The 24243-nt window shown below is 47.6% G+C and overlaps 1 protein-coding gene across 7 annotated transcripts in view; it reads left to right on the forward strand.

The window, feature by feature from the left end:
• PPP6R2 (protein phosphatase 6 regulatory subunit 2) overlaps positions 1 to 24243 on the forward strand; it is an 84386-nt gene that overhangs the window by 43361 nt on the left and 16782 nt on the right. For 6 of the 7 annotated variants that reach the window (XM_023257665.2, XM_023257666.2, XM_023257667.2 and 3 more), the window contains exons 3-8: positions 2037 to 2279; positions 9749 to 9935; positions 19233 to 19370; positions 20766 to 20831; positions 22431 to 22543; positions 22931 to 23044. In XM_023257665.2, the coding sequence (XP_023113433.1) occupies positions 2053 to 2279; positions 9749 to 9935; positions 19233 to 19370; positions 20766 to 20831; positions 22431 to 22543; positions 22931 to 23044 (845 nt within the window). In that variant the 5' untranslated portion in view covers positions 2037 to 2052. Of the gene's footprint in view, positions 1 to 2036; positions 2280 to 9725; positions 9936 to 19232; positions 19371 to 20765; positions 20832 to 22430; positions 22544 to 22930; positions 23045 to 24243 lie in introns of those variants that run through there. The other variant, XM_023257670.2, reaches the window with a different exon arrangement.

The raw sequence follows: 24243 nt of genomic DNA on the forward strand, positions 1-24243 counted from the left end.
CATTCCTCACAACAGAAATAGGAAGATCTTAGGACCCAGAAGGAAACTAAGTATAGTGTCAGACTGTGGAGTCACTTGCGCTGCAAGTCAGAGGCCCCACTGACAGTGCAGGTGCTGGCCAGAGGGAAGCCCAGGCTGTGCTGTTGCTTAGCTCGGTCTGGCAGGGTGAGTGGGATATTGGCATAGGAGGGACTGAGCACAAGAGCATGTGCAGAAGGATAAAGGTAGGAAAGTGTAGTCTGTGTGGGAAGAAAGACAACGTCCTTGTGGCAAGGGTAGGGTTAGGGAGAAAGCAGGAAGTGCCAGAGGGCCTGGAGGAATGCTGTAAAATGCAGCCTGGTGAGTGGTAGGCATATGGGCAGCAGAGGTTTCGCGGCTGAGTTGAGAGGAACTTGAAAGTGTCTGTTTTGAAAAAGTGAGTTGGATGTAGCAAAGGCAAGAGGCTGCAAAGGAAGGAAAGGGGGCTGGCTGGATGTGGTGGAGCCTGCTCCTAGGGCAGCGGGCTTCACACACACAAATTGCAGCTTCTACGTTGTGTGAGGTCTTTTATTCTTCTGATTAAAGATACTAGAGAAGATAAATCCCATCTCCCGTTACCATAATTTTGCAAACAATCGATGTAACATTGAAGAAGAGATTTCATAATCTCAAAATACAGGTTTAACTTTGTTAAACATAACAGGCTTTATGTTTTTCATTTTGTATCAAACAGTGAAAACTTTGTTGCAAACCAGCCTAGGCCCTCAGAGCCTGCCCTATGACACTCACTGAGCAGGACAAACCTTGTGTTGTCCAGGCAAAGACAGCAAGAGCCTGGAGAGGGTGGGTGGTGTGTGACGCAGAGGGATGGCTGGGTCCATAGGGATTTCTCAGGTGGCTGTGGTGTGGGGCCTAGTGTCAGGGGGGTGGATGTGAGGGAGATTGTGGCTTCAAGGATAAGACTGGGTCATTTGGTGGGATGGGTGGTGAAAGGGGGGGCCTGGCTGGGGGACAGCAGAGCTGCTGAGGGTCAAGCAAAGTGAGCTGTCAGGAGTTTGACTTGCTTAGGTTGAGGTCTGCCAGATGTCTGGTGTTCTTTTGTGAGATGGTGAGTCAGGCATGGGCAGGAGAGGAGACACAGGGGAGGCTCAGGAAAACTAAGTTTGTTATACGTCCAGTCCTGGAGATAGGAGGTGTGGGCCTCACCCAGAGCCACATGGGGAAACCCCAGGGGGGTCGGGAGGTATAAGACAGGAGTCGGGGAACACTTAAGCCATGACCTTTATTGGGGTTTCCACAGGAAAGATAAGGCATGGCAGGATGAACAGCTTAGGATCAGCTAGTTTGAATTATTTTGGTGGGCTCTAAGCTGTAGGGGTGGTCCCTAGTTGCCTGGCCCCTGGCTGTGGGATAACGAAGGCAGAGGAAGATTGTCTCCTGGGATGTGTGGGCCCAGAGAGGAGTAGTTGCTCTGGATGGAGTAGATCACAGTGACGCTCTGGCTTGGGCCCCTTGCTGTCTTTAAGAATTGGCTGGTCCTCGGAGGGGCAGCCTGTTCCTAGCCAGAGAGGTTTTTTAAGATGTCAAACGTGATATACAGGAAATTAAAAATGTATGCAACTGGGGAGAGATGCCTAGTGTTCACACAGGCAGGGGTGGGACCCTGAGGAGGTGGGCTGTAGAGTTGCTAACTTTCTTAGGGTGGAGGGGCATCCCCAGTGCTGACTCATGGGAGACATGGGATGTGCTGGCCTCGGGGAGTGGAGGAAGAGAGTAAGAGCACTGAAGGTATGTCCAGCATTGGGTGGGAAAGGAGAGCAGGGAAGGTGAGCCAGCGAGAGGGAAGCCAGAGAAGGCACAGGCTCAGCGCTGGGAGCTGGGGAGCTCTTGCCGGCTTTGGAGCTGGACCCGGGGAGATGTGTTGAGGGCAGCTCCTGGGGAGAGCACCCCCCAGCCCTGGCTCGTGCCGGGGACGGACTCGTTGGACTTTGGTGTAGACTTTCTGAGGGTGGATTCGCACTGCTTGGGGGAAGTGACCCTCAAATCTTCGCTTGCAGCTTCGTGGCCGTCACCATGTTCTGGAAGTTTGACTTGAACACCACGTCCCATGTCGACAAGCTGCTGGATAAGGAGGACGTGACGTTGCGCGAGTTACTGGACGAAGATGACGTCCTACAGGAGTGCAAGGCTCAGAACCAGAAGCTGCTGGGCTTCCTCTGCAGGCAGCAGTGTATGGAGGAGCTGGTGAGCCTCATCACACAGGACCCGCCTCTGGACATGGAGGAGAAGGTCCGCTTCAAGTATGTACCGAGGCTCTGACGGGGGCCCAGAGCTGGGCAGGGCTGCAGGGAGGGCAGGCAGGGAGCTGGTGGGCAGCATCTGAGGACGGCCAGAGCCAGGGCTTCTGACAAAAAAGCCCACTTTAAACATTTACCCCATCTGAGAAGGAAGGAGGCCACTCCCCGTGAGGTCTGTTTTTGTGGGGTTTGAGATTTCTGAATCTCTGTGTGTGTGATTTCTCATCGTGAGTTGTGCTGAGTTATGCTGTGTTCTGAGTATCTTGAGTGCACATGTGTTGAGGGAAGACTGACCCCATGACAAAGAAGCAGATGGGACTGCACACTGGTGGGAAGTAGGTCCCAGCCTGGTGAGATGGCCTGTCAGGAGGGGTGGGTGGCATCTGACTGCTCGACCATGGGGACTTCGATCAGAGGAAATAGGCCATGTCGTGAGTAGTACTGACCATTCTCAGAGTTTTTCCTAAAATGTTCCATTCAGCATTTGGCCAGCATGTTAGGAGACGACAGAAGGGCGGTGGTGGTGTGGCTAGGGCTGGGGGTGAGGACAGAGGTGTGTGAATGAGAGTATAGGACAGAGTGGCCGAGCCTGGGACTAAGGACACAGTGGGAATGGGTGCAGACAGGGTACCCCTCGGGTTCCAGTGTCTGTAGACAGCCAGATAGTGGATGGTGGTAAGGTCTTAGGTTGGCTGACTGTGGCCCACAGGTCAAATCCTGTTTTTGTATGGCCTGCAAGCTAAGAATAGTTTTACGTTTTCTTTTAAATTTTTTTTCCATAAATTTTTTTTTAATGTTTATTCTTGAGAGAGGGAGGGAGAGACAGAGTGTGAGCAGGGGAGGGGCAGAGAGAGAGGGAGACACAGAATCCGAAGCAGGCTCCAGGCTCCGAGCTGTCAGCACAGAGCCCGACGCGGGGCTGGAACCCACAAACCGCGAGATCATGACCTGAGCTGAAGTCAGCACTTAACCAACTGAGTCACCCAGGCACCCTAGAATAGTTTTACATTTTTAAATGGTTGAAAAAAATCAAAGGATCATACTTTGTTACACCTGAAATTGGTACCACGTTGACATTTCCTTGTCCGTGAAGAAAGTCTTGTTGGAAGGCAGCCACACTAAGCCTTTGGTGACTACAAGGGCAGAGTTGGCTAGTTGCAACATAGACTGTCTAAAATACTTACTCTCTGTACTTTTACAGAAGTCTTTGTTGACTTTTGTCTTAGGAGAAAAAGAAAGCTGGAGAGGGTGACGAGAAGTGCCTGTGCAGGGGACATTCAATCTAGGGACACCCAGTGAGGGTGGTCTGTCACAGCCTCTGACAGGGAGCCCTGCAGATGCTGGCAGAGGAGAGCCCGAGACAGAGGCAGGGGCTTGTTGGTGAGGAGCCTGCAGGTTTAGGACTGTGGTGGCCATCTGCAGAAAGTCGGATAGAAGCCGTTGTGCGCGGGACATGCCTGGTCAGTGCCCCTTGTCTCAGCGTCCCTGTGGGTGTCCCCCATCCCTTTTACCCTCTTACCCCTAATGTGTCCTGTTTGGTGATAAGTTATATGGTCTCCCTGTGTAGAGGGCACTGGTGGCAAGATGGGGAGCAGGGGCAGGGCCATGTGTTCCGGATCGGGGCAGAAGGATCTTGGAGTGGCATCAGTGAGCCAGGAGACATTTGTGTTCAGAGTCAGAAAGTTGGGGAGTCAGAAAATTCGTGCCTGAGCACAAAGCCAAGAAAACAAAGCTGTGAGAAAACCATGACTCTGGGGACTTAGAGAAGTTAGCGAATGGGACCGAAGTGAGCACGTCAGCTCCACTGTAAGCAGTGTCTGCACAGTCACACGGGGTAGACTAAGCCCTGGGTTTAAGAATTGTGGTTTGATTTTACAGAGAGGGTGAGGGGCAGGGAGCAGGAGAGCTGTGTCTTCATCCTCCGTCATGGGAGGTTGGTTTGTAACGTCTGAGGGTGACAAATGAAGAAATGCATCTGTATTTTATTTAGAAACACGGAGGTTAACCGCAGGTCTGAGGATGGACACGGGAGGCTGGAGGCTGCTCCGCCTTACAGGCCCTGTCCAACTGTCTGAGTTTGAAAGCCGGTGTACATATTGCTTACATAAAAAATCAAAAATTAAAAAAATTAAAGTTAATTTGATTAAAAAAATTTTTTTGTTTGTTTTTGAGAGACAGAAACACAGACAAAGTGTGAGCAGGGGAGGGCAGAGAGAAAGGGAGACACAGAATCCGCAGCAGGCTCTAGGCTCTGAGCTGTCAGCACAGAGCCCGACGTGGGGCTCAAACCCACAAACTGCAGGACCACCACCTGAGCCAAAGTTGGACGCTTAACCAACTGAGCCACCCAGGCGCCCCAAAGTTAGATTTTAATTAAAATTAAACCAAAATTTCCTTTTTTGAGAAAAGGAATAGGATGGATGGATAGATGGATGAGGTGGTAGGTAAGAAAGCAGTAGAGTCAAGATTAGTTTTCGAAGATGGGAAAGATACAAGTAGGGACGTCGGCCAGGAGTTAGCACACCAGCTCTGAAAGTGCAGACAGGAAGTACCGCAGGCCAGTGGAGCCGCTGTGGCGCTCGGCTCTGATGTGGCGTGAGAGCCGCCACAGACCGTACGTGAGTGAGTGAGTCTGGCTCTGCTCCTGTAAAGTTGATGTACAAGAAGCACTACCTGTGCATCTCAAGGCTCTAGGAACTGTCCATCGTGGCCGGCCTGATGGGGTCAGCAGCGACGCCTCCTGTGGCCTTCGTGCTTTTGAAGCGAGGGCTTTGCCTGCAGACCTGGCTGAGCAGCATGGCTAGCTGCTTCACCCCTGCATGACTAAAGGCTGGATTATGAGGGGACTTTAGTCCACATAGGGGAGGATGTGTGGGAGCCATGTCTGCTTCAGAGAAGCTGCCCCTGGGTGCCAATTTGAGGTCAGGCAGCAGCCGCTGTTCCTGCATAAAGCCAGAGTCTGCAGGCAGGTAGGGCTTGTGCAGTAGCCCTGGGCGGAGAGTTCGGCCACTGGGTCCAACCTGAGAGCCATGAGGAGGTCCTGGTCTTTCTCTTGAGGCTCCTGTCCAGTTGGCCTGCTGAGTTCTCAGCCACTTGAGAAATCAGACGAAAGAGCCAGCAGACAGACGTCAAGACAGCACTGCAGTTACTTGCAGAGTGCAGTGAAGAGTGTGTTCTGTAACTCTGGGCAGTGGGCTTCCTTGTTCCAAGTTGCACAGTCAGAACTGCTTGCTGGGTAGGAAACAGGGCTGCAGCAGGATAGCCCCCAGAAAGGACACCCCCCAGAAGACCCTGCAGTGCTACAGTCAGAGCAGGAAAGCTGGCTAAGCCCATTTGCCCGGATCACCCTCCCGCCTGCCCCCGCGGGGCGCAGCAAGTTTTGGCACAGTGGGAGGCGTCTGGAGGGGAGAGGGGTTCCCTCCTTCCTCACTCTGAGAACCCAGGCCCACCTTCCGTATTCCGGGACCTCGTCATCGTCTTTGGTTTCCTTCCTGTGGGGAGTTGTATTCTCTAGCAGCCTCCTGAGGAGTACGGTGTGAAGGGCGATGTTTGCAGATGAGGCCTGTCGGTGCATTGTTCTCTGTTCACGCTTGTTTGAAACTCCCTCTGCCTTAGACTCTGCACAGACGCCATTTTCTGTCCTTTTGAAGACTCCATGGTTGGCTCCTCTTCTGGCCTTGCTGCTGACAAGCCGGACAGATGCAGCAGGACTCCCAGGTTTTCTCTCCTCCAGGGGGCACTTCGGTCCTTGTCTAGTCCCGTTGTCCTGGAGTCTCCTGCTACTGTGAGATCACCCCCGGGGTCAGGCAGGGCAGTCCCAGAAGCAGCATCTATAAGCAAGGAGAGTTTTGTAAACAGTCGGCTCAGCTGTGAACAGTGCTGCATATTCGTACCACGGTGAAGCTGGCCCTGGAGTTCTTGTCAGTCACTGTGCGGGGTACTCCATGGTACCACAGGGCCCTTTCAGTCTATAAATTCATGGCCTTCCCCACAGGGAAGCTTCTTGTGTTGCTTCTTTTATAATTTTCTCCCTTCCGGTTTTCCCTCTTATCTCATTCTGCAGCTTTTTAAGTTGTTTATTTTGAGAGAGAGAGAGAGAGAGAGAGAGAGAGAGAGAGAGAGGAAAGGCAGGCAGAAGAAGAGAAAGAGAGAGGGAAAGAGAGAATCCCAAGCAGGCTCCGCACTGTCAGCACAGAGCCTGACACGGGGCTCAATCTCATGAACCAGGACATCATGACCTGAGCTGAAATCAAGAGTGGGATGCTTAGTAACCAGATGAGCCACCCAGGTGCCCCCTCTTTTTGCAATTTCTAATCAGGTGTTAGATCACCTGAATTAATACTTTTCTTCGTATTTTTGCTCTTAATATCTTGTCTTGGCCTTTTTGTTCTACATCTGAGAAGCTTCTTCAAATTTTATCTTCTTATCCTTTCATTGATTTTTAAAATTTCTATCATATTTATTTATTTATAAAAATTTTTAAATAAGTTTATTTATTTACTTAGAGAAAAAACACCAGGAGGGGAGGGGCAGAGGGGGGGTGGGCGGACAGAGGAACTGAAGCGGGCTCTGTGCTGTTAACACAGAGCCTGATGTAGGGCTCGAGCTCATGATTCATGAGATCATGACCTGAGCCAAAGTTAGATGCTTAACTGACTGAGCCACCCAGGAGCCCCAGCCCTTATTTCCTTTTAAAAAAGAGACACTTTTTTTTTTTTCTTCCAACGTTTTTTATTTATTTTTGGGACAGAGAGAGACAGAGCATGAACGGGGGAGGGGCAGAGAGAGAGGGAGACACAGAATCGGAAACAGGCTCTAGGCTCTGAGCCATCAGCCCAGAGCCCGACGCGGGGCTCGAACTCATGGACCGCGAGATCGTGACCTGGCTGAAGTCGGACGCTCAACCGACTGCGCCACCCAGGCGCCCCAAGAGACACTTTTTTAAAATAATCTTTTTATTAAGGTTATTTATTTATTTATTTTAAGAGAGAGAGAGAGAGAGAGCGAGCATGAGCAGGGGAGGGGCAGAGAGAGAGCGAGGGAGACACAGAATCCAAAACAGGCTCCAGGCTCTGAGCTGTCAGCACAGAGCCCGGTGCAGGGCTCTCTATCCCATGAACTGTGAGATCGTGACCAGAGCCAGAATTGAGAGTTGGATGCTTAACTGACTAAGCCCCCTCAGGTGCCCTTGGGAATAACTTCTGAGTCCTGTACCGGCAAGAGAGAGTCAGGAAGCCCACTCCTCTCCTGAGCCAGGCCCTCTGCCCTGTCCAGTAGCTGCTGCCTCTGTGTCCAGTGCTTTCCAGTTGGTGCTCCCTCTGTAGCCACCTGAGACTTCGATTCCCTGGTGTGCCACACCAGTCCTCCGGGCCTTGCCAAGGATCATTTGCACTTCTCTTTTCTTGTCTTTTTTCCTCTGTGTTATTGGAGTAGGGATTTGAGAGGGAATGCTAACAAGCCTGTATATTTGATCTGCCATGCTTAGCTGAGTTCCTGTTCTCTGCATAAATCTTAGAACGAGCTAAAGCAGTACTTTATCTCAGTCCCTCCACCTTAGAGGGTCAGTGCCTTACAGCTCAGCTTGCCACATGTGTGCACATTTGCTTGTGTGTGGAGACCAGATTGGGACCATTCCTTGTGCTCTGGAAACATCTCCTGAAGGCATAGTCGATACTTTTCTCTGGGACTTGATTCTTTGGTGCCATTGGTACGTCTTCTCTTGTTGTTTGCAGTCTGGTGGGAACCTCTCTGCCTGTGTGATACAAGTCTTGCTCTGGCCTTCAGGGTCGCTGACCTGGCCCTTCTGCCCTGTACTCTGAGCAGGCTTTCTCTGACGACCTGTCCCTGGTGCCTCTGTGTTCTCTGCCATGCTGGTCTCACAGTGTACATCCATAGGGCTGAGCCGACTCATTCAACCCTTATAACCATCCCATGAGGTGGGCACTGCTCCCACCCCTCCCTGGGCACTGCCTACACCTCTCCTGGCCTGGGCCTGCCTGCGTATTGAACTGGGACACCTCTTTGTGAATGCCTCATGTCCATCACACCCGGCCTGCCCACACGGCCCTGTTTCTCTGGTCTCTAGAAGGTGCTTTCTCTTCTTGGGGCTGACAAGGAGCACCCGTCTCTTAGCCAGACCTAGATTTCTCAATTTCTTCCCCCTTCCACATGTGGTTGACTGCCATACTCTGCCAACTGTTTTCTCCAGGGTCTCAAACCCAGGCCTCACTAGCCAGGCCACAGTGACCACTCTTTGGTTCAGGCCTTTGTTAGGGCTTGTGCAGGTGGCTGCCGGGAGCAGGAGGATCATAGTGACTGACCTTGACCCGGGGCTTACTGTGTGCCAGGCACTGCTGTGTTTTATATTCATCCTTGTGGGGAGGGTGGGCACTTGCACCTCTACATTCAAATGAGAATGACACAGAGAGGTTAGGTGATGTGCCTGAAGCTGCCGAGCTTGCCCTGGGTTGTGCCAGATGTGCTCTAGGGCAGTCAGCTCCATAGGACGATCCCTTGCGTTCCCAGATGTTTCTAGATATGGCTCCAGGCACTGTTCCTGGCCCTGCTGTTGTGGGCTGTGTCCTGGATGTGGCAGGTTGTTGGGTAGCTGTGCCCATTGCAGGGCAATGGCAGTGACCTGCATCTATCAGGTAAGTCAGGGAGCAGAGTGATGTCACGGTATTACATGTGATGGGATAAAGATTATTTTGTATCTGGTCATTTTTATCAAGTGAATAGTACATCATTTGGTATTGGTACATCAGTATTGGTATTTCTTTTTTTTTTTTTAAGTTTATTTATTTTGAGAGAGAGAGCGTGAGAGAGCAAGAGAGCATTCCCAAGTGGGCGAGGGAACAGAGAGAGAGGGAGAGAGAGAATCCCAAGCAGGCTCTGCATCGTCAGCCCAGAGAAACGCAGGGTTTGATCCCACCAACTGTGAGATCATGACCTGAGTCGAAATCAAGAGTTAGACACTTAACCGACTGAGCCACCCAGGGACCCCTGATGTGGCATTTCTTGAGCCTAGAGACAAGCTGGTTCTGTTTGTTGGTATGCTGGGACAGGAAGGGTATGGAGAGGGAGGGTGCACATGATGGACTTGGTGTCACTAACTGTGCGGTCACAGGAGGTGAGAGCCCTGGCAGGTGGGTGTAAGGGCAGAGGTTTTGAGAGAGGAGACGCCAAAAGACTCAGAAGGTTTATTTAGAGAGGGCAGTAGAGTCAGAAGCGGTGAGATACCAGAGTGTAGGGTATGAGGAGCAAGAAAAATGCGTGTGAAAAACATTGAGCTTGTAGTAGTCAAAAATGCCAGTTGGTCACAGAATATTAACGTTTTTACTTCATTCTAAGGTCTGTGAGTGTTTTGGTCTTACCCATGGACCTGCTTCCTATGAGGCTGGTCGTTTAAGCAGCTTCCTGAGAGCTGGAGAAGTCTAATTTCACCTCCAGTTGCTTGCATTGTGCCCTCTTAGGTATCCAAACACAGCCTGTGAGCTGCTGACATGTGACGTGCCACAGATCAACGACAGACTAGGAGGGGATGAGACTTTGCTGAACCTTCTTTACGACTTCTTGGACCACGAGCCGCCTCTGAATCCTCTGCTCGCCAGTTTTTTCAGCAAGACCATTGGCAACCTCATTGCAAGAAAGACTGAACAGGTGAATAATCCATCAAGCTTGTGTGGTTTGGGGTGACTGGCATAGCTGATGCTGACATTTCTTTCTGTCAGCTGTCGCTGTGCAAACTGTATCATTAGGGCTTGGAGAACAGTGTTTCTGACTGTTCTGTGGGACACAGGTGGAGCAGTGTGGGCTGCTGGTGTGAGTTGGAATTTGATGAGGAAAGTGGCTTTCTGAGGATGTTTCTGCAGCCTGGCTCTGGAATAAGCAGCTCTTCCCGCCATCCCTGAGAGCTGCACAGGACTCCAGAGAACGCTGGCATGTCTTGTCCTGACCAGTCACAGGCATGAGGAATAGGGATATACCTGCATCATGACAGGTTCTTAGGACGCCCACCTTCTAAGATCTGCTGCTCTGTTTATGTGAGTGGCAGGTATCCATGTGTCGAGGACACTTACTGTTTCAAAGCAAATAAAAGAAAACTTCTAGCATTAGGCTTCTGTAAAAATAGTGAGTGCATTTGTTTCATTAGCTGGAGCATGGTCTTTTTAGAGTGGGTTCTTGCTGCTGCCTGTGCTTCAGGGCCATCAGTGTGGTGGTGTCCTAGGCCTGCCCCCAGCCTCAGCAGTTAGTTTTGGTTAGTATTCACCTTTTATCCCTTCCTACCATCCCCAGTGGATTATTTCAAAACAAATACTGGATATCATATAATTTTTAATAAATATTATGGTATAAGGGCACCTGGGTGGCTCAGTTGGTTAAGCATCCAACTCTTGGTTTCATCTCAGGTCATGATTTCACGGTTTGTGAATTTGAGCCCCACATCCGGCTCTGCACTGACAGTGTGGAGCCTGCTTGGGATTCTCTCTCTTCCTATCTCTCTGCTCCTCCCTGGCTTGTGTGCGTTCTCTCTCTCTCTCTGTCTCTGTCTCTGTCTCTCGCCTCTGTCTCTCTAAACCTTAAACATTTTTTTAAAAACTAAATATTATGGTGGGGTGCCTGGGTGGTTCAGTCGGCTAAACGCCTGACTCTTGATCTCAGCTCAGGTCATGATCTCATGGTTGTGAGATGGAGCCCCACATCGAGCTCCATGCTGAGACCATGGAGCCTGCTTGGGATCCTCTCTTTCCCCCCACCTTTCTCTTTGCCCCTCCCCCACTTTCTCTTTCTCTCTTTTTCAAAATAAATATTTTAAAAAATATTATGGTATATATCTCTAAAATGTAAGGACTTATGGGGCGTCTCTGGGTGGCTCAGTTGGTTGAACGTCTGACTTTGGCTCAGGTCATGATCTCGCGGTTCATGGTTTTGAGCCCCGAGTCGAGCTCTGTGCTGACAGCATGGAGCCTGGAGCCTGTTTTGGATTCTGTGTCTCCGGATCGCTCTCTGCCCCTCCCCCACTCATGCTCTGTCTTATCTGTCTTTCAAAAATAAATTAACATTAAAAACATAATAAAAATAAAATATAAGAACTTTAAAAAATTCTTTTAAACATATCTCTAGGAGGGGACAAGACTTTGCTGAGCAGATTGCATTATCACGTCCCAAAAACATTAACTATAAGTGTTCAGTATCATCAAATATCTGGTGAGGGAACAGACCCAAATTTTGTGTGTATGTCTGGGATTCTGAGAAGGTGTGACCTTTAGGGCATACCATCATTCACCCGAAGAAATTGTTGGCATGTTGTAAGTGTTCAGTGGAACGTACCTTTCATAGGACCTTAAATCTTAGCTTTGCAAGGGATCTTAGAGGACTACCTCACCTCAGATCTTTTTCTGAACCAGTCAGAGCATAAGTGAAGAGTGGCGGTAATGCAGGTAGTGAGAGAGGCTACTAGTAGTGGCAGTGGTTCTAGGACGCGAAGGGAGTCCCTCACACTAGTGACAGTGCTGCGAGGATTGAGGGCAGGGGGCACTGTGGCCATCAGGCAGGGAGTGGTAGGGGTGTCCTGTGTCTGTTGGGCAGTGGTGGTGGTGGTGGAGGCGGGGTCCCTGTGGCCATTGGATAGTGAGGGAGTCACTCTGGCCATCGGGTAGCGGGGGGGGGTCACTGGCTGTCAGATAGTCGGGGGTCACTGTGGCTGTCGTGTAGTGGTCGGGGGTGGTCACTGTGGCTTTGGCTGTTGGCTAGTTGAGGGGAGGTCACTGGCTGTCGGTAGTGGAGGGGGTCACTGATGGGTAGTGGGGGTCACTGTGGCTCTTGGGTAGTGGTAGAAATTCCAAAGACCTTTCAAGTCTGGCTCTTGCATCTCAGCTCATAATTGTCTGTAGCTTCACAGTATTCCTCTGCTACTTTCAGATATTTGCTGAATTTTACTGCTTCTTAACAATATTTCTGTCTTCTTCCCTTGTCCAGTGCATCAAAATAATATGAAATGCACTGTTTAAAGGTATTTCTTATATTGACAAACATGTAGCACATTTCTATGAATTTAAACAAGACAGAAACACATGAACGGTCTCCTCTAATACTCTAGATCGACCACTGTTGATTATTTAGTTGATGTTCCTCTTTTCCTGTTCTTTTCCTGTAAGACATATTAAATATATTTTTTTAATGTTTTATTTAGTTTTGAGAGAGAGAGACAGAGTATGAGTGGGGGATCGCAGAGAGAGAGGGAGACACAGAATCCGAAGCAGGCTCCAGGCTCTGAGCTGTCAGCACAGAACTCAACACGGGGCTTGAATCCATGGACAGCGAGATCATGACCTGAGCCGAAGTCGGACGCTTAACCGACTGAGCTACCCAGGCGCCCCCTGTAAGACATATTAATATGTATTTATTATTTATTGTCACATAATGATTTACTCTGAATACTACAAATTGTTTTTTTCACTTAGAAATAGATTTTGTACATCTTTTCTTATAGAGCTACCATATTCTTTTTTTTTTTTTTAATTTTTTTTTTAACGTTTATTTTTGAGACAGAGAGAGACAGAGCATGAACAGGGGAGGAGCAGAGAGAGAGGGAGACACAGAATCTGAAACAGGCTCCAGGCTGAGCTGTCAGCACAGAGCCCGACGCAGGGCTCGAACTCACAGACCGTGAGATCACGACCTGAGTTGAAGTCGGATGCTTAACTGACCGAGCCACCCAGGCGCCCCTAGAGCTACCATATTCTTTTTAGCAGACATGGAGTCTGTGGTATTGCTACACCAGAGTTCTGTATCAATAACCCAGGAGTTGACGTGGTTCTAGGGTCTGCTGGGATAGGGCCAAAGTGCTTTATCACATGTTTCCATAGAAAGGCGGGCTGCACTGGAAGGACCTACTGCCTTTTCTTAACTTTTCATTATAGATTATTTCACACATTAAAAAAAGTTGTTTTTTAATATTTATTTTTGAGAGAGAGAGTCAGAGACAGAGACAGAATGTGAGAGGAGGAGGGGCAGAGAGAGGGCGACAAGGATCTGAAGCAGGCTCTGAGCTGTCAGCAAAGAACCCAACGCAGGGCTCAAACCCGCGAACCGGAAGATCATGACCTGAGCTGAAGTCGGATGCTTAACTCACTGAGCCACCCAGGTGCCCCGATTATGTCACACATTTAAAGAGAAAATAGTTTACAAACCCTGGTGTTTCTTTCACACAGCTTCAACAGTTGTGTGTTTCTGACCAATCTTATTTTTTCTGTTCCCCCTATTACCAACCCCCATTCCAGATTATTTTGAAGCAAATCGCAGATATTTTATTATTTTATATGTAAATATTCCCATATGTGTTTCTACAGGATAAGGACTCTTTACAGTTCTTTATTACTGAGGAGTAGTCCAGATTGTGGATGGACCACAGTTTAACTGTTCATCTTTTGAAGGACATATTAGTTGTTGACACTTTTTGTCTATTAGACATCAGGCTGCTATGAATATTTGCATATAGTAGTTCCACCTTGTCTGCAGTCAGCCTGGTCCAGAAATAGGTGATCCTTCTCCTGACATAGCATCAGAAGGTCAGTAGGAGCCTCATGCCACATCACGTGCCCAGGTCATTCATCTCCCTGCATCTCATCAGATAAGCAGTTTATCATCTCACATTACAGGAGGCAGGGTCAATACAGCACAATAAGATATTTTGAGAGAGAAAGACCACATAACTTTTCACATAACTTTTATTATAGTACGTTATTATAATTGTTCTATTTTATTATTGTTGTTAATCTCTTGTGCATAATTCATAAACTGTTTCATAAGTAAGTATGGATAGGAAGAAACAGTACATATAGAGTTCAGTACTATACATGGTTTCAGGCATCCATTGGGGGTCTTGGAATGTATCCCCTGTGGATAAAGAGGGATAACTGTAGTTTTTTTGTGTGTGAATTGTTATATTTGAAAAGAATTTCTTGGGGCACTTGGGTGGTTCAGTCTAAGTGTCCAGCTGTTGATCTCACCTCAGGTCTTACTTAATCTCAGGGTCATGAGTTCAAGCCCTGCTTTGGGCTCCACGCCCAGCATGGAGCCTACTTAAAAAAAAAAAAAAAAATGAAGTGAATTTCTTATAAACAATACATAGTTATGTGTTTTTATCTGTTCTACTGATCTATCTTTAATTGTCATATTTAGGCCATTTACATTTAATGTAATTATCGATATGTCAGGACTGCCATTTTATTGTAGTTTTCTGTTTGTTCTGTTTTTCGTTTCTTTTCCTTGCCCTGGGTGTTAACTTGACCATTAAAAAAATCAAAATTAAAAAAATTTCATTTAAGTTTAAATTTAAAAAATTTTTAAAAATTCATTTTTGGGGGGGTGCCTGGGTGGCTGAGTTGGTTAAGTGTCCAACTTCGGCTCAGGTCATAATCTCATGGTTCATGGGTTTGAGCCCCACATTGGGCTCTGTGCTGACAGCTCAGAGCCTGGAGCCTTCTTCAGATTCTGTGTCTCCCTCTCTTTCTGCCCCTCCCCCACTCACACTCTGTCTTTCTCTCTAAATAATAAATAAACATTAAAAAAATTTTTTTTAAATACTCCGTTTTGATCTACCTGTAGTGTTTTCTCATGTGTCTCTGTGTAGATTTTTAGTGATTGCTTTAGGTGTTACCACATAACTAGGACATGCATGTGGTTTGAATGGATACAGTGAATGAAAGTGGTTGAGCCAGCAGAGTATACCAGTTCCTTTTGCTTGCTAACCCTGAATGTTATTATTCTTTTTCTTCTAGCTGTTGTGGTGGGTATATGTAATATAGTATTGTGATCTTAATTTGTGATCTCCCCGGTGACTAATAAGGATATATACCTTTTCATATATTAATTGGCCAGTTGGGTACTGTCTTTTGGGAAGTCTCTTGCCCATTTTCTGTTAGGCTGTCTCTTCTTTTTGATTTGCAGGAATGTTCTGTTTTCATGGATATAGTCCTTTGTTGACTTTGTGTTGCAAGCATCTTTTTCACTCTGGCTAGCTGCACCCACACCCCTTAGTATTAGTGGTATTTTAATGAGCAAAGGTTCAGATTTTTATGTTGTTCAGCTTTTTTTTTTTTTTTTTAATTTATGGTTGGTGGGTTTTTTTGTTGTTAAGAAACCTCTCTACCACAGTCACAAAAATCTTCTGTATTTTTTTAGAAGTTTTATTGTTTTACCTTTCACATTTCTATCTATAATTTACTTAACTGATTCTTTTTTTTTTTTTTTTTAAGTTTATTTATTTTGAGAAAGAGAGCACAAGATGGGGAGGGGCAAAGATACAGAGAGAGAGAGAATCCCAAGCAGGCTCCGCACTGAGCCCGACACAGGGCTTGATCTCACAACTGTGAAATCATGACCTGAGCAGAAGTCAAGAGTTGGATGCTTAACTGACTGAGCCACCCAAGCACCCCTGAAATTGATTCTTGTAAATGATATACAGTTTGTTTTTAGTTTTTAAATACGGATGTCCAGTTAGCTCAGCAGCATTTATTGGTAAGGCCCTTCTCTCTCAGTTGCTTTACAATGATGCCCCCCCCCCCCATCATAAGTCAGGGGCTCACATATCGTGTGTCTGTTTCTGGACTTTGCTCTGTTGTCCTGTTTGTAATTGCACTGATGCAATACTGTCCTAATTCCCGTAGTTTTATAAGTCTTGGTATTTGATAATTAGTCCTCTCACTTTGTTTTTCTTCAGTATTTCTTTTTACTAATTTTTGCCTTCTGCATTATTTTAGAATGAACAACTTTAAAAAAAAAAGTCTATTTTGAGAGAGCAAGAGTGTGAATGGGAGAGGGGCAGAGAAAGAAGGAGAGAGAGAATCTCAAGCAGGCTACACTGTTGAACTCACAATCCGTGAGATCATGACTTGAGCCAAAATCAAGAGTTAGATGTTTAACCAGCTGAGCCATCCAGGTGCCCCTAGAATGAACAGCTTTTGGACTGAGGGTCAGTTTCCACATTCTCCCCAGCCCTCCTCTCCCAAGAAAACCTACCAAAATTTTTATTAGGCTTACATTGGCTCTAGATTGGGGTTGGCAAATTATGGCCCACAGGCCAAATCCAACCTGCCACCTATTTTTGAAATGAAATTTGACTGAAACACATCCATTCTTACATATAGTCTATGGCTGTTTTCGTGCTACAGTGACAAAGCTGAGTAGTTAGGGCTTCTTTGATTTCTCTTGGTAACATGTTATAATTCTCTGTGTAGTGGTCTTACACGTGTTTCATCAGGTTTATTCTTAGGTAGTTGATATTTTCATATTACTCTAAATATCTTTTTTATCAAAATGTTTTACTAAGATAATTGTGGATTCACTTGGCAGTTGTATAAGGTAATTTGAAGAGGTGCTTTGTATATTTTGCCCAGTTTTGTCAATGGTGACATTTTGCAAAACAGTAGTAGAACATTACTGCCAGGATAGTGACATTCATACAGTCCATTGATCTTATTCAGATTTGTTCACTTTTGCTTATAGCTGTGTGTGTGTCTGTGTGTATTAAGTTTGATACTGTTTATCACCTATATAGGTTTACTTATCCATTATCAAAGTCAGGATACTGAGCACTTTCAAAACCACAAGGATCCTTCGTGTTGCCCTTTTATAGCTACTTCCATCTTCCTTCGCCTCTACCCCTTCACCTATCCCTAGCCTCTGGCACTAATCTGTTTCCATTTCTAAAATTGTGTTATTTCAAAATGTTATTTAAATTAAAGCATACAATATGTAGTCTTTGGGGACTAGTTTTTTCCAGCATAATTCACTATAGATTCATCCAGGTCGTTGTGTGTTTCCACAGTACATTCCTTGTTACTGCCGAGCAGTGTTCTGTGGGGCAGGTGGACCACGTGTTTCTCCAGTCACATGTTCAAGTACATCGAGGCTGATTCCAGTTTTTGGTGATTATCAGTAAAGCTGCTATTCTAATAACTTATCTGTCATTTTGTTTCATCCATGTACAGGATCATGTCATCTCTGATTGATGACAGTTTTATTTTGTCGTTTACAATTCTTATACCTTTTATCTCTTTTTCTTGCCTTATTGCATTGGCTAGAACCTTTAGTACAGTGTTGAATCAAACTGGTGATAGTGGGTCTCCTTGTTTTATTACGTAAGAAGGAAAGCTTTCAACATTTCATAGTTAAGTATGAAGTATATGATGAGTTTTTTATAGATTTTTTTGTTTTAATCAGAGTTAAGGGAATTTTCTTTATTCCTAGTCTTTTTATAACATTAATGGTTGTTGAAACTTATCAGATGTCTTTATTGAGTTGATCATATGATTTTTCTTCTCTATTCTGTTAATTCATAAATCCTGCCCATTGGTTTTCTAATGTTAAGCTAGCATTGGTTTCATGGTATTAATCTCACCCATTTGGTTGTGGTACATTATGGTTTCTTTTATGTGTTGAAGTTTTGCATCTGTGATCATCAGTGAGATTGGCTTATAATTTGCCTATCTTACAATGTCCTTATCAGGTGTTTAGATTTTTTTTTAACATTTATTTTCGAGAGACTGAGAGAGACAGAGCATGAACAGGGAGGGGCAGAGAGAGAGGGAGACACAGAATCTGAAGCAGGCTCCAGGCTCTGAGCTGTCAGCACAGAGCCCAACGCAGGGCTTAAACCCATGAACCATGAGATCATGACCTGAGCCAAAGTCAGACGCTTAACCAAGTGAGCCGTCCAGGTGCTCCCTATATCAGGTGTTTAGAATCAAAGTTTTATGTTCTTATATAATGATATGGGGCATATTCTCTCATTTTATGTTTCCTGGAAGAGTGTATGTAAGATTAGGAATTATTTTTCTTTAAATACTGGGTAGAATTTACTAGAAAGTCATTAGAGCTTGGAGTTTTCTATATGAGGAGGCTTTTAATTATAGATTTTGTTTCTTTTGATGCTCCTAGAACTATTCAGATTTTTTATTCCTTTTTGTCAGTTTGACAGGAGTGTGTTTTTTAAGGAAATCTTTCATTTTTTCTAAATTTACATAAATTGTCATGAAATCGTTTCTACTAACCCTATCCTGGTGATAACCCATGGGCTCTGTCCTGATGCACCTTGTTTCATTCCTGATGTTGTTCTTGGCGCCTTCTCTAGGGGTGTGTACTCATTCTCCTTACAGAGCCTCCTTCCCTTCACCTCTTTTCCTTCTTCCCCCTCTTCTTCGCATCTCAGCATGAGTATGGCTGGGGTCCCTCAGTGAGGTGGGCCTTCTCTGTGCCCCCCATCTCCATTAGAAGCCTGGGTGCACCTCGGTGACCTGCATGTTGTAGGCACTTAATCTCTGGCTGAGCTGAGCTGAGCTCGTAGACGTGCGATTGAGAAGGACTTGCCCAGGCTTCTCCACCTCCGTCTCCACTCTCACCTGCAGCCCACCCCCATGCCCGGCTGTCCACATCCTGGTGGCACTGGTCGCCAGCCGGCCATGCGTCGCCGCCTTTTCCTTTGTAGAACCTTAGTCCTCTTTCCCTCCCTGGCTGCGGCCTGTCAGTGACTGGCTGTCTCGTGTGCTCTGTGCTGTCGGGTTGCATCCCAGGTCTGGGGGTTGCAGCGACGACGTTACTCTGCTCCGGTCTGTTCACGCTGGTTATTCCTGTTGGGAGAACTTGAGGCAGTACTGAACGAGCAGTACTGAATGGCTCCTGTGCTATCTGAGGATATTTGTGTCATCAGAGCATAAAGCCTCAAACCGTGCAGCTCTCCATCAGCCGGGGATCTTCATGGGCCCCCACCACTGCCACATAGACTTCCCTGTGTTCAGGTCTCTGCCTGTCCTTGGAAAGGTCTGTCTTACAACTTTTTCTAGGTCTCCATAATTTCTGCTCAGTGTAATTGAAAATTAATCTTTCTCATGAGAGTTCTTGGTGGAAGCATTTCATGGGTGTCAGGCTTATCACGCACGGTGTGTTTGATTTCAGGTGATTCTGTTCTTAAAGAAGAAGGACAGGTTCGTCAGTCTGGTGTTGCAGCACATCGGCACCTCGGCCCTCATGGACCTGCTGCTGCGCCTTGTCAGCTGCGTGGAGCCTGCTGGGCTCCGGCAGGAAGTCCTGCATGTGAGTGTGTGAGCCCCTCCTCTCTGGAGCCCTCTCCCTGTCGGCTGAGTGCAGGCCGAGTGCATGGTGAGGGCCTGCCTCAGGGAGGCCAGAGTTGGGTGAAGGCACTCAGAGAGCACTGGAGGGCCAGTACCTCCGGCCTTCCACCCGCCATGATTTTCTCCCTGTGGGGTCATCTTGGGTTCTTGTCAGGGCTTGTATTTTGAGGCTGGGTCCGCAGTCTGTACCTTTTCTGCTGTACTGCCTCAGTCTGTTGAGAAACGAAGAGCAGAGTGTTCCTTTTCCTCCTGGCACTCTCTGGGCTCCTTCTCCGTGAAGAGGAAGAAAAGGACTTTCCTCACCACCCCCCAGACCCTAGTGTCCCCGTGGCCTCAGAGCAGGGGCTCTGTCAGGTCCTGGCTCTATTATCTGGCACCTACCTATGAAGAAGGCAACAGCTGACAAGGATTCTTTGCAGAGAAATCACAGAGACCTGAGCAGGTCTGTGTTTTGACCTGGAGTCTGTGCACGTGTCTGTCCTGACAGGCTCGCAGCCTGACGAGCTGCTCATAACTCCCTGAGGGCTTTCCCGGAAAAGAGGAGGATTCTCTTTCCCAGAAAAGAGGAGGAGTCCCAGAGGAGCCAGGGAATGAGTGCGGGATAAACTGTTCACTGTTGTTTGGCAGGTTTTGTCTGTGATGGAATTTAAAGTAAAGGCCTGGGCCTTCTTGCCCATTTTCCAGCTCCTGGGACCCAGTAACAGTTGTCATCAGGGTAGCCGTTCTCATGTTTAGGTTCGTTATGGAGCAGCCTCCCACGAAGAGTCAGTCATAAATAGCTAATGTTAGGCAGTGAGACACAGCATGAATGTCAGCTGTTGTTAATGGCGGAAAGCCCACATTAACTTCATGTTAGCAACCGCGGGGGCAGATCTCCCAGTTTTGGATGAGGAAACTCACTGGTCTTCCCTGGGTCCCCACCACCTTTGGGCCTCAAATAGTGTTGGGCATTGTAGTCCTCACAGCATTCAGGCACCGGCACCAGACCTCTTTGCTTCTCCCGACCTTGGAAAGGCCCTGACACAGCAGAGAGCAGAGCGTCCATGGGCAGCCAGGCTGTGCACCAGGGCAGCCCTGTTGGTGCCTGGGTGGCTCTGGGCTCCAGCTCATTCTGTCTTCCGAGACACCCTGAGGACAGTATGTTTAGGCGTCTGGACCACTGGTCCCTTCTTTGTGGAGTTCAGGTCTCTCCAGAATTTGGTCACTACTTGTTCTTTCTGGGTCTGGGTGGACACATACGTTGGACAGATCTCTATCCCTGGAACCTGGCACGTGGATTTCTTCTGCACTGACGGACTTTCCTTCTCTTTAGTTAGATGTGAACAGCGTCATTGGCAGGCCTCTTTTTCCCTTTCAGTGGCTTAATGAAGAGAAGATCATCCAGAGGCTGGTGGAGCTGATCCACCCGAGTCAGGATGAAGATGTGAGTATGGCTCCCCCAGAGCCCACCTTCCGCAGAGTCCCTCACTCGGGGCTACTAAAGAACGCTCTCTGCTGCTGAGGGCAAGAGTTACATACTTTTCTTCCTTCAATCAAGCACAGACTTCCAGACTATGTCTTTTTACTAAAAAAAGTAATACATACATATTATAAAAAACAATTTGACCAGAATTATATTAGTGATCGCATCTCTGGCTGAGTAACAAATTATCCCAAAACTTAGTTGTTTATAAGAACAAGTATTTTTTAAATTTCTCTTTCTATGAGTCAGGGACCTGGACACAGCTTAGTGGGTCCTCTGCCCAGGGTTTCTTACAAGACTGTGGTCATCTCAGGACTCAGCTGGGGGAGGCCCTGCCTCCAGGGTCACCAGTGGCTCAACAGGACTCCGTTCCTTGAGGGCCGTGGACCTGTCCACGGGGCAGCTCACAACGTGCTGCTGGCTTCCCTTGGAGTGAGCAAGACGGAAGTTCTTCTTCTGCAGTCTTAGAAGGGACAGTCCGCACTGTGGCTGTCCTCTGCTCTCTAGAAGTGAGTGGCTGAGGAGGTGGGGTTTACGAGGGCGTAAAGCCTCTGGGAGGGAGGCCCCCACCGCCAGTGTGGAAGCATGTAGGGTGGCAGTGGGGCTTCCTCTTGGCCCCCTGCCTGCTCCCTGCAGTGATCACTGTTGAAGAACTTGGGGTGTATTTTTTCTGTGCATGACAAAAGTAAACAGACACGCTGCCCTCAGCAATTTGAGAACAGTGGTGCCGACCTGTGTCTGAGCCTGTGCTGTGGCCTGGCCACACTGTTCTCTGTTCCTCTCTGCCCACGGGGCCGTCAGACAGCCGGGTGAGGGTGCCTATGCTCCATACTGAGGAGGGCGGGTGCCCCTCCACCAGTGTGAGCACCACAGGCCGCCGACTGGTCTGTTCCTGGCCCAGACGCAGGGGTGAGGCCACAGGGACCACCTGACTGCTTTCATTTCTCCCTAAAGTAGTCATGCAAACACTTTCTGTAGCCCAGAGTTCCCACAGTGTGCAGGTCACGGCTGCATGTTCTGACACTCCCGGCATGGAGCCAGGGGGCTGAGTTTCTCTCTAGTTAGTTTAGCTGCACCACTAAACACCCCATGTTGTTGCGAGTGCACCGATTCCAGATTTTCACTAGTTAAGGATTAATGTTTCCCTAGAAGAGTTGAGGCCTCTGTTTTCTGTAGCACCTTGTCTGTTTCCATTAGCTCATAGGACTCATTCTGAGTGTTACCAGCTACAGTTTAATACTTAATATTTTAAATATTTAAAATACAGTGGCAGTAACGTGGTCACATATGCAGCATATCTCAAAATGGTTCCAGGGATAGAACAATGTCTCTGTGGTGTATCTGACCCTCGAGAGCCCTATCTGGAGTCTGGGTTAGTTCAGTACAGCTGAAAGGTCTGATCGGATTGCATCCTGACATTCAGAAAGGCCAACCAGTTTTCTCTGAAATGGACTTGTTTAGAGAGTCCAGTGTGTTCTTCCGAGAACTGAGCAGTGGGACGGCTCTACTGGCCTCTCTCCCCAGCCCTGAGGGGAGTGCTGTGTCTCCTTTTCCTTCCAGAGACAGTCCAATGCCTCTCAGACTCTCTGTGACATCGTCAGGCTGGGCAGAGAGCAGGCCAGTCAGCTGCAGGAGGCCCCGGAGCCAGACCCCCTCCTCACAGTGCTGGAGTCGTGAGTGCTGGCTGCATTGCGGGTGCCTGGCTGGGTGGGGTGGGGTCTTTCTGAGCATGAGGAGGCCTCCAAGCCCTGCCCTGAGCACAGGCAGATACTGCAGATGCCCAGATTCTGATGAGCTGGCTGTGAAATACTCCCATCTAGTTAACTTGATGAGCCTGTTTCTCATGGGAGGAGGAGTCTCCAGGGGACCCCTGGCATGTGTAGTGACTCTAGGCCAGCAGGGGCAGGAGTGTCGTGAGAACCCTGGGTGCCCAGCCTGAAGCCCAAGCGAAGCTGCTCGAGTTTTAGGGTGTTGCTCCTTTATAGAGAGGAGAGGCGGTCCTTTGGACGTTGGCCTGTGTGTCTGCTCCAGCAGCAGTGACTTCTGTGTGTGTTTGACAGGCAGGACTGTGTGGAGCAGCTTCTGAAGAACATGTTTGATGGAGACCAGACTGAGAGCTGCCTCGTTAGTGGGACTCAGGTGTTACTTACCTTGTTGGAAACAAGGCGGGCTGGGTGAGTGTCTCGCATGAGAGCTTGAATATGATGAGTGGTCTGGGTGTGTGGGGTTTTTAACTAATTGTTAATGATGGGTAGACTCTCTTTGTTGAAAAGATAAACTTACAGCTCCTTGACCTTTGGCGTCAGTCATGTTCCTGCCTCAGGCCGAAGGTACCCAATGTCGCCAGCTTACAAGGTGTTCATAGATGTATCTGTGGAATAGGTATGAACAGTGGGTTTCTCCATAGACTGTCCCAGTGTGTGATGTAAGTGGGGTGTGTGTGTGTGTGTGTGTGTGTGTTTGTTTGTGTGAGTGGTTTTTGTATGTACACGCCAATGTGTGGGGGTGTGGGCTGTGAGGTGTGTGTGTGTGTGTGTGTGTGTGTGTGTGTGTGTGTGTGTGTCTGATCTGTTCTGTCCCGTCATGTGCTGTGGTAGTGGCCTGTCTCCCAGGGTGACTAGTTCTCTTATTTCTTCTGGAGGGGACTTCATTGAAGCTCCCAGCACTGATAAACTGCACTTTAAAAATTAAAAAAAAAAAAAAAAAAGCAATAGGGACACCTGGGTGGCTCAGTCAGTTAAGTATCCAACTCTTGATCTCAGCTCAGGGTCTTGATCTCGGGGTCTTGATCTCAGGGTCATGAGATCAAGCCCCGCATTGGGCTCCATTCTAGGCATGAAGCCTATTTAAAAAATAATAACAATCAAAAAGGGCACCTGGGTGGCTCAGTTGGTTAAGCGTCTGACTTTGGCTCAGGTCATGATCTCACGGTCTGTGAGTTCAAGCCCTGCATTGGGCTCCGCGCTGACGTTGGGCTCTGTGCTGACAGCTCAGAGCCTGGATCCTGCTTGAGATTCTGTCTCCCTCTCTCTCTGCCCCTCCCCTGCTCTCTCTCAAAAATAAACATTTTAAAAAATTTAAAACAACAACAACCAAAGAATAAGAAATGACAAGAAATTGAGTTAATCTTGGTATGGGATTAGTAGCAGTTTTTGTCTCTCTTTCTCTGGGATCCAATACAGATCTATTAGTTTATTACCTAAAAATAGAATTATAACATTATCATTGTTTTCTCTAGTTAGACAATCAGGATATTGATTTTTTTAATGTTTATTTTGAGAGAGAGAGCGAGAAAGCACATACATGCTCAGGGAGGAGCAGAGAGAGAGAGAGGGAGAGAGAGAATCTCAAGCAGGCCCTGCAGTGTCAGTGC

This window comes from Felis catus, chromosome B4, assembly GCF_018350175.1.
Source record: "Felis catus isolate Fca126 chromosome B4, F.catus_Fca126_mat1.0, whole genome shotgun sequence".
Classification (NCBI taxonomy): domain Eukaryota; kingdom Metazoa; phylum Chordata; class Mammalia; order Carnivora; family Felidae; genus Felis; species Felis catus.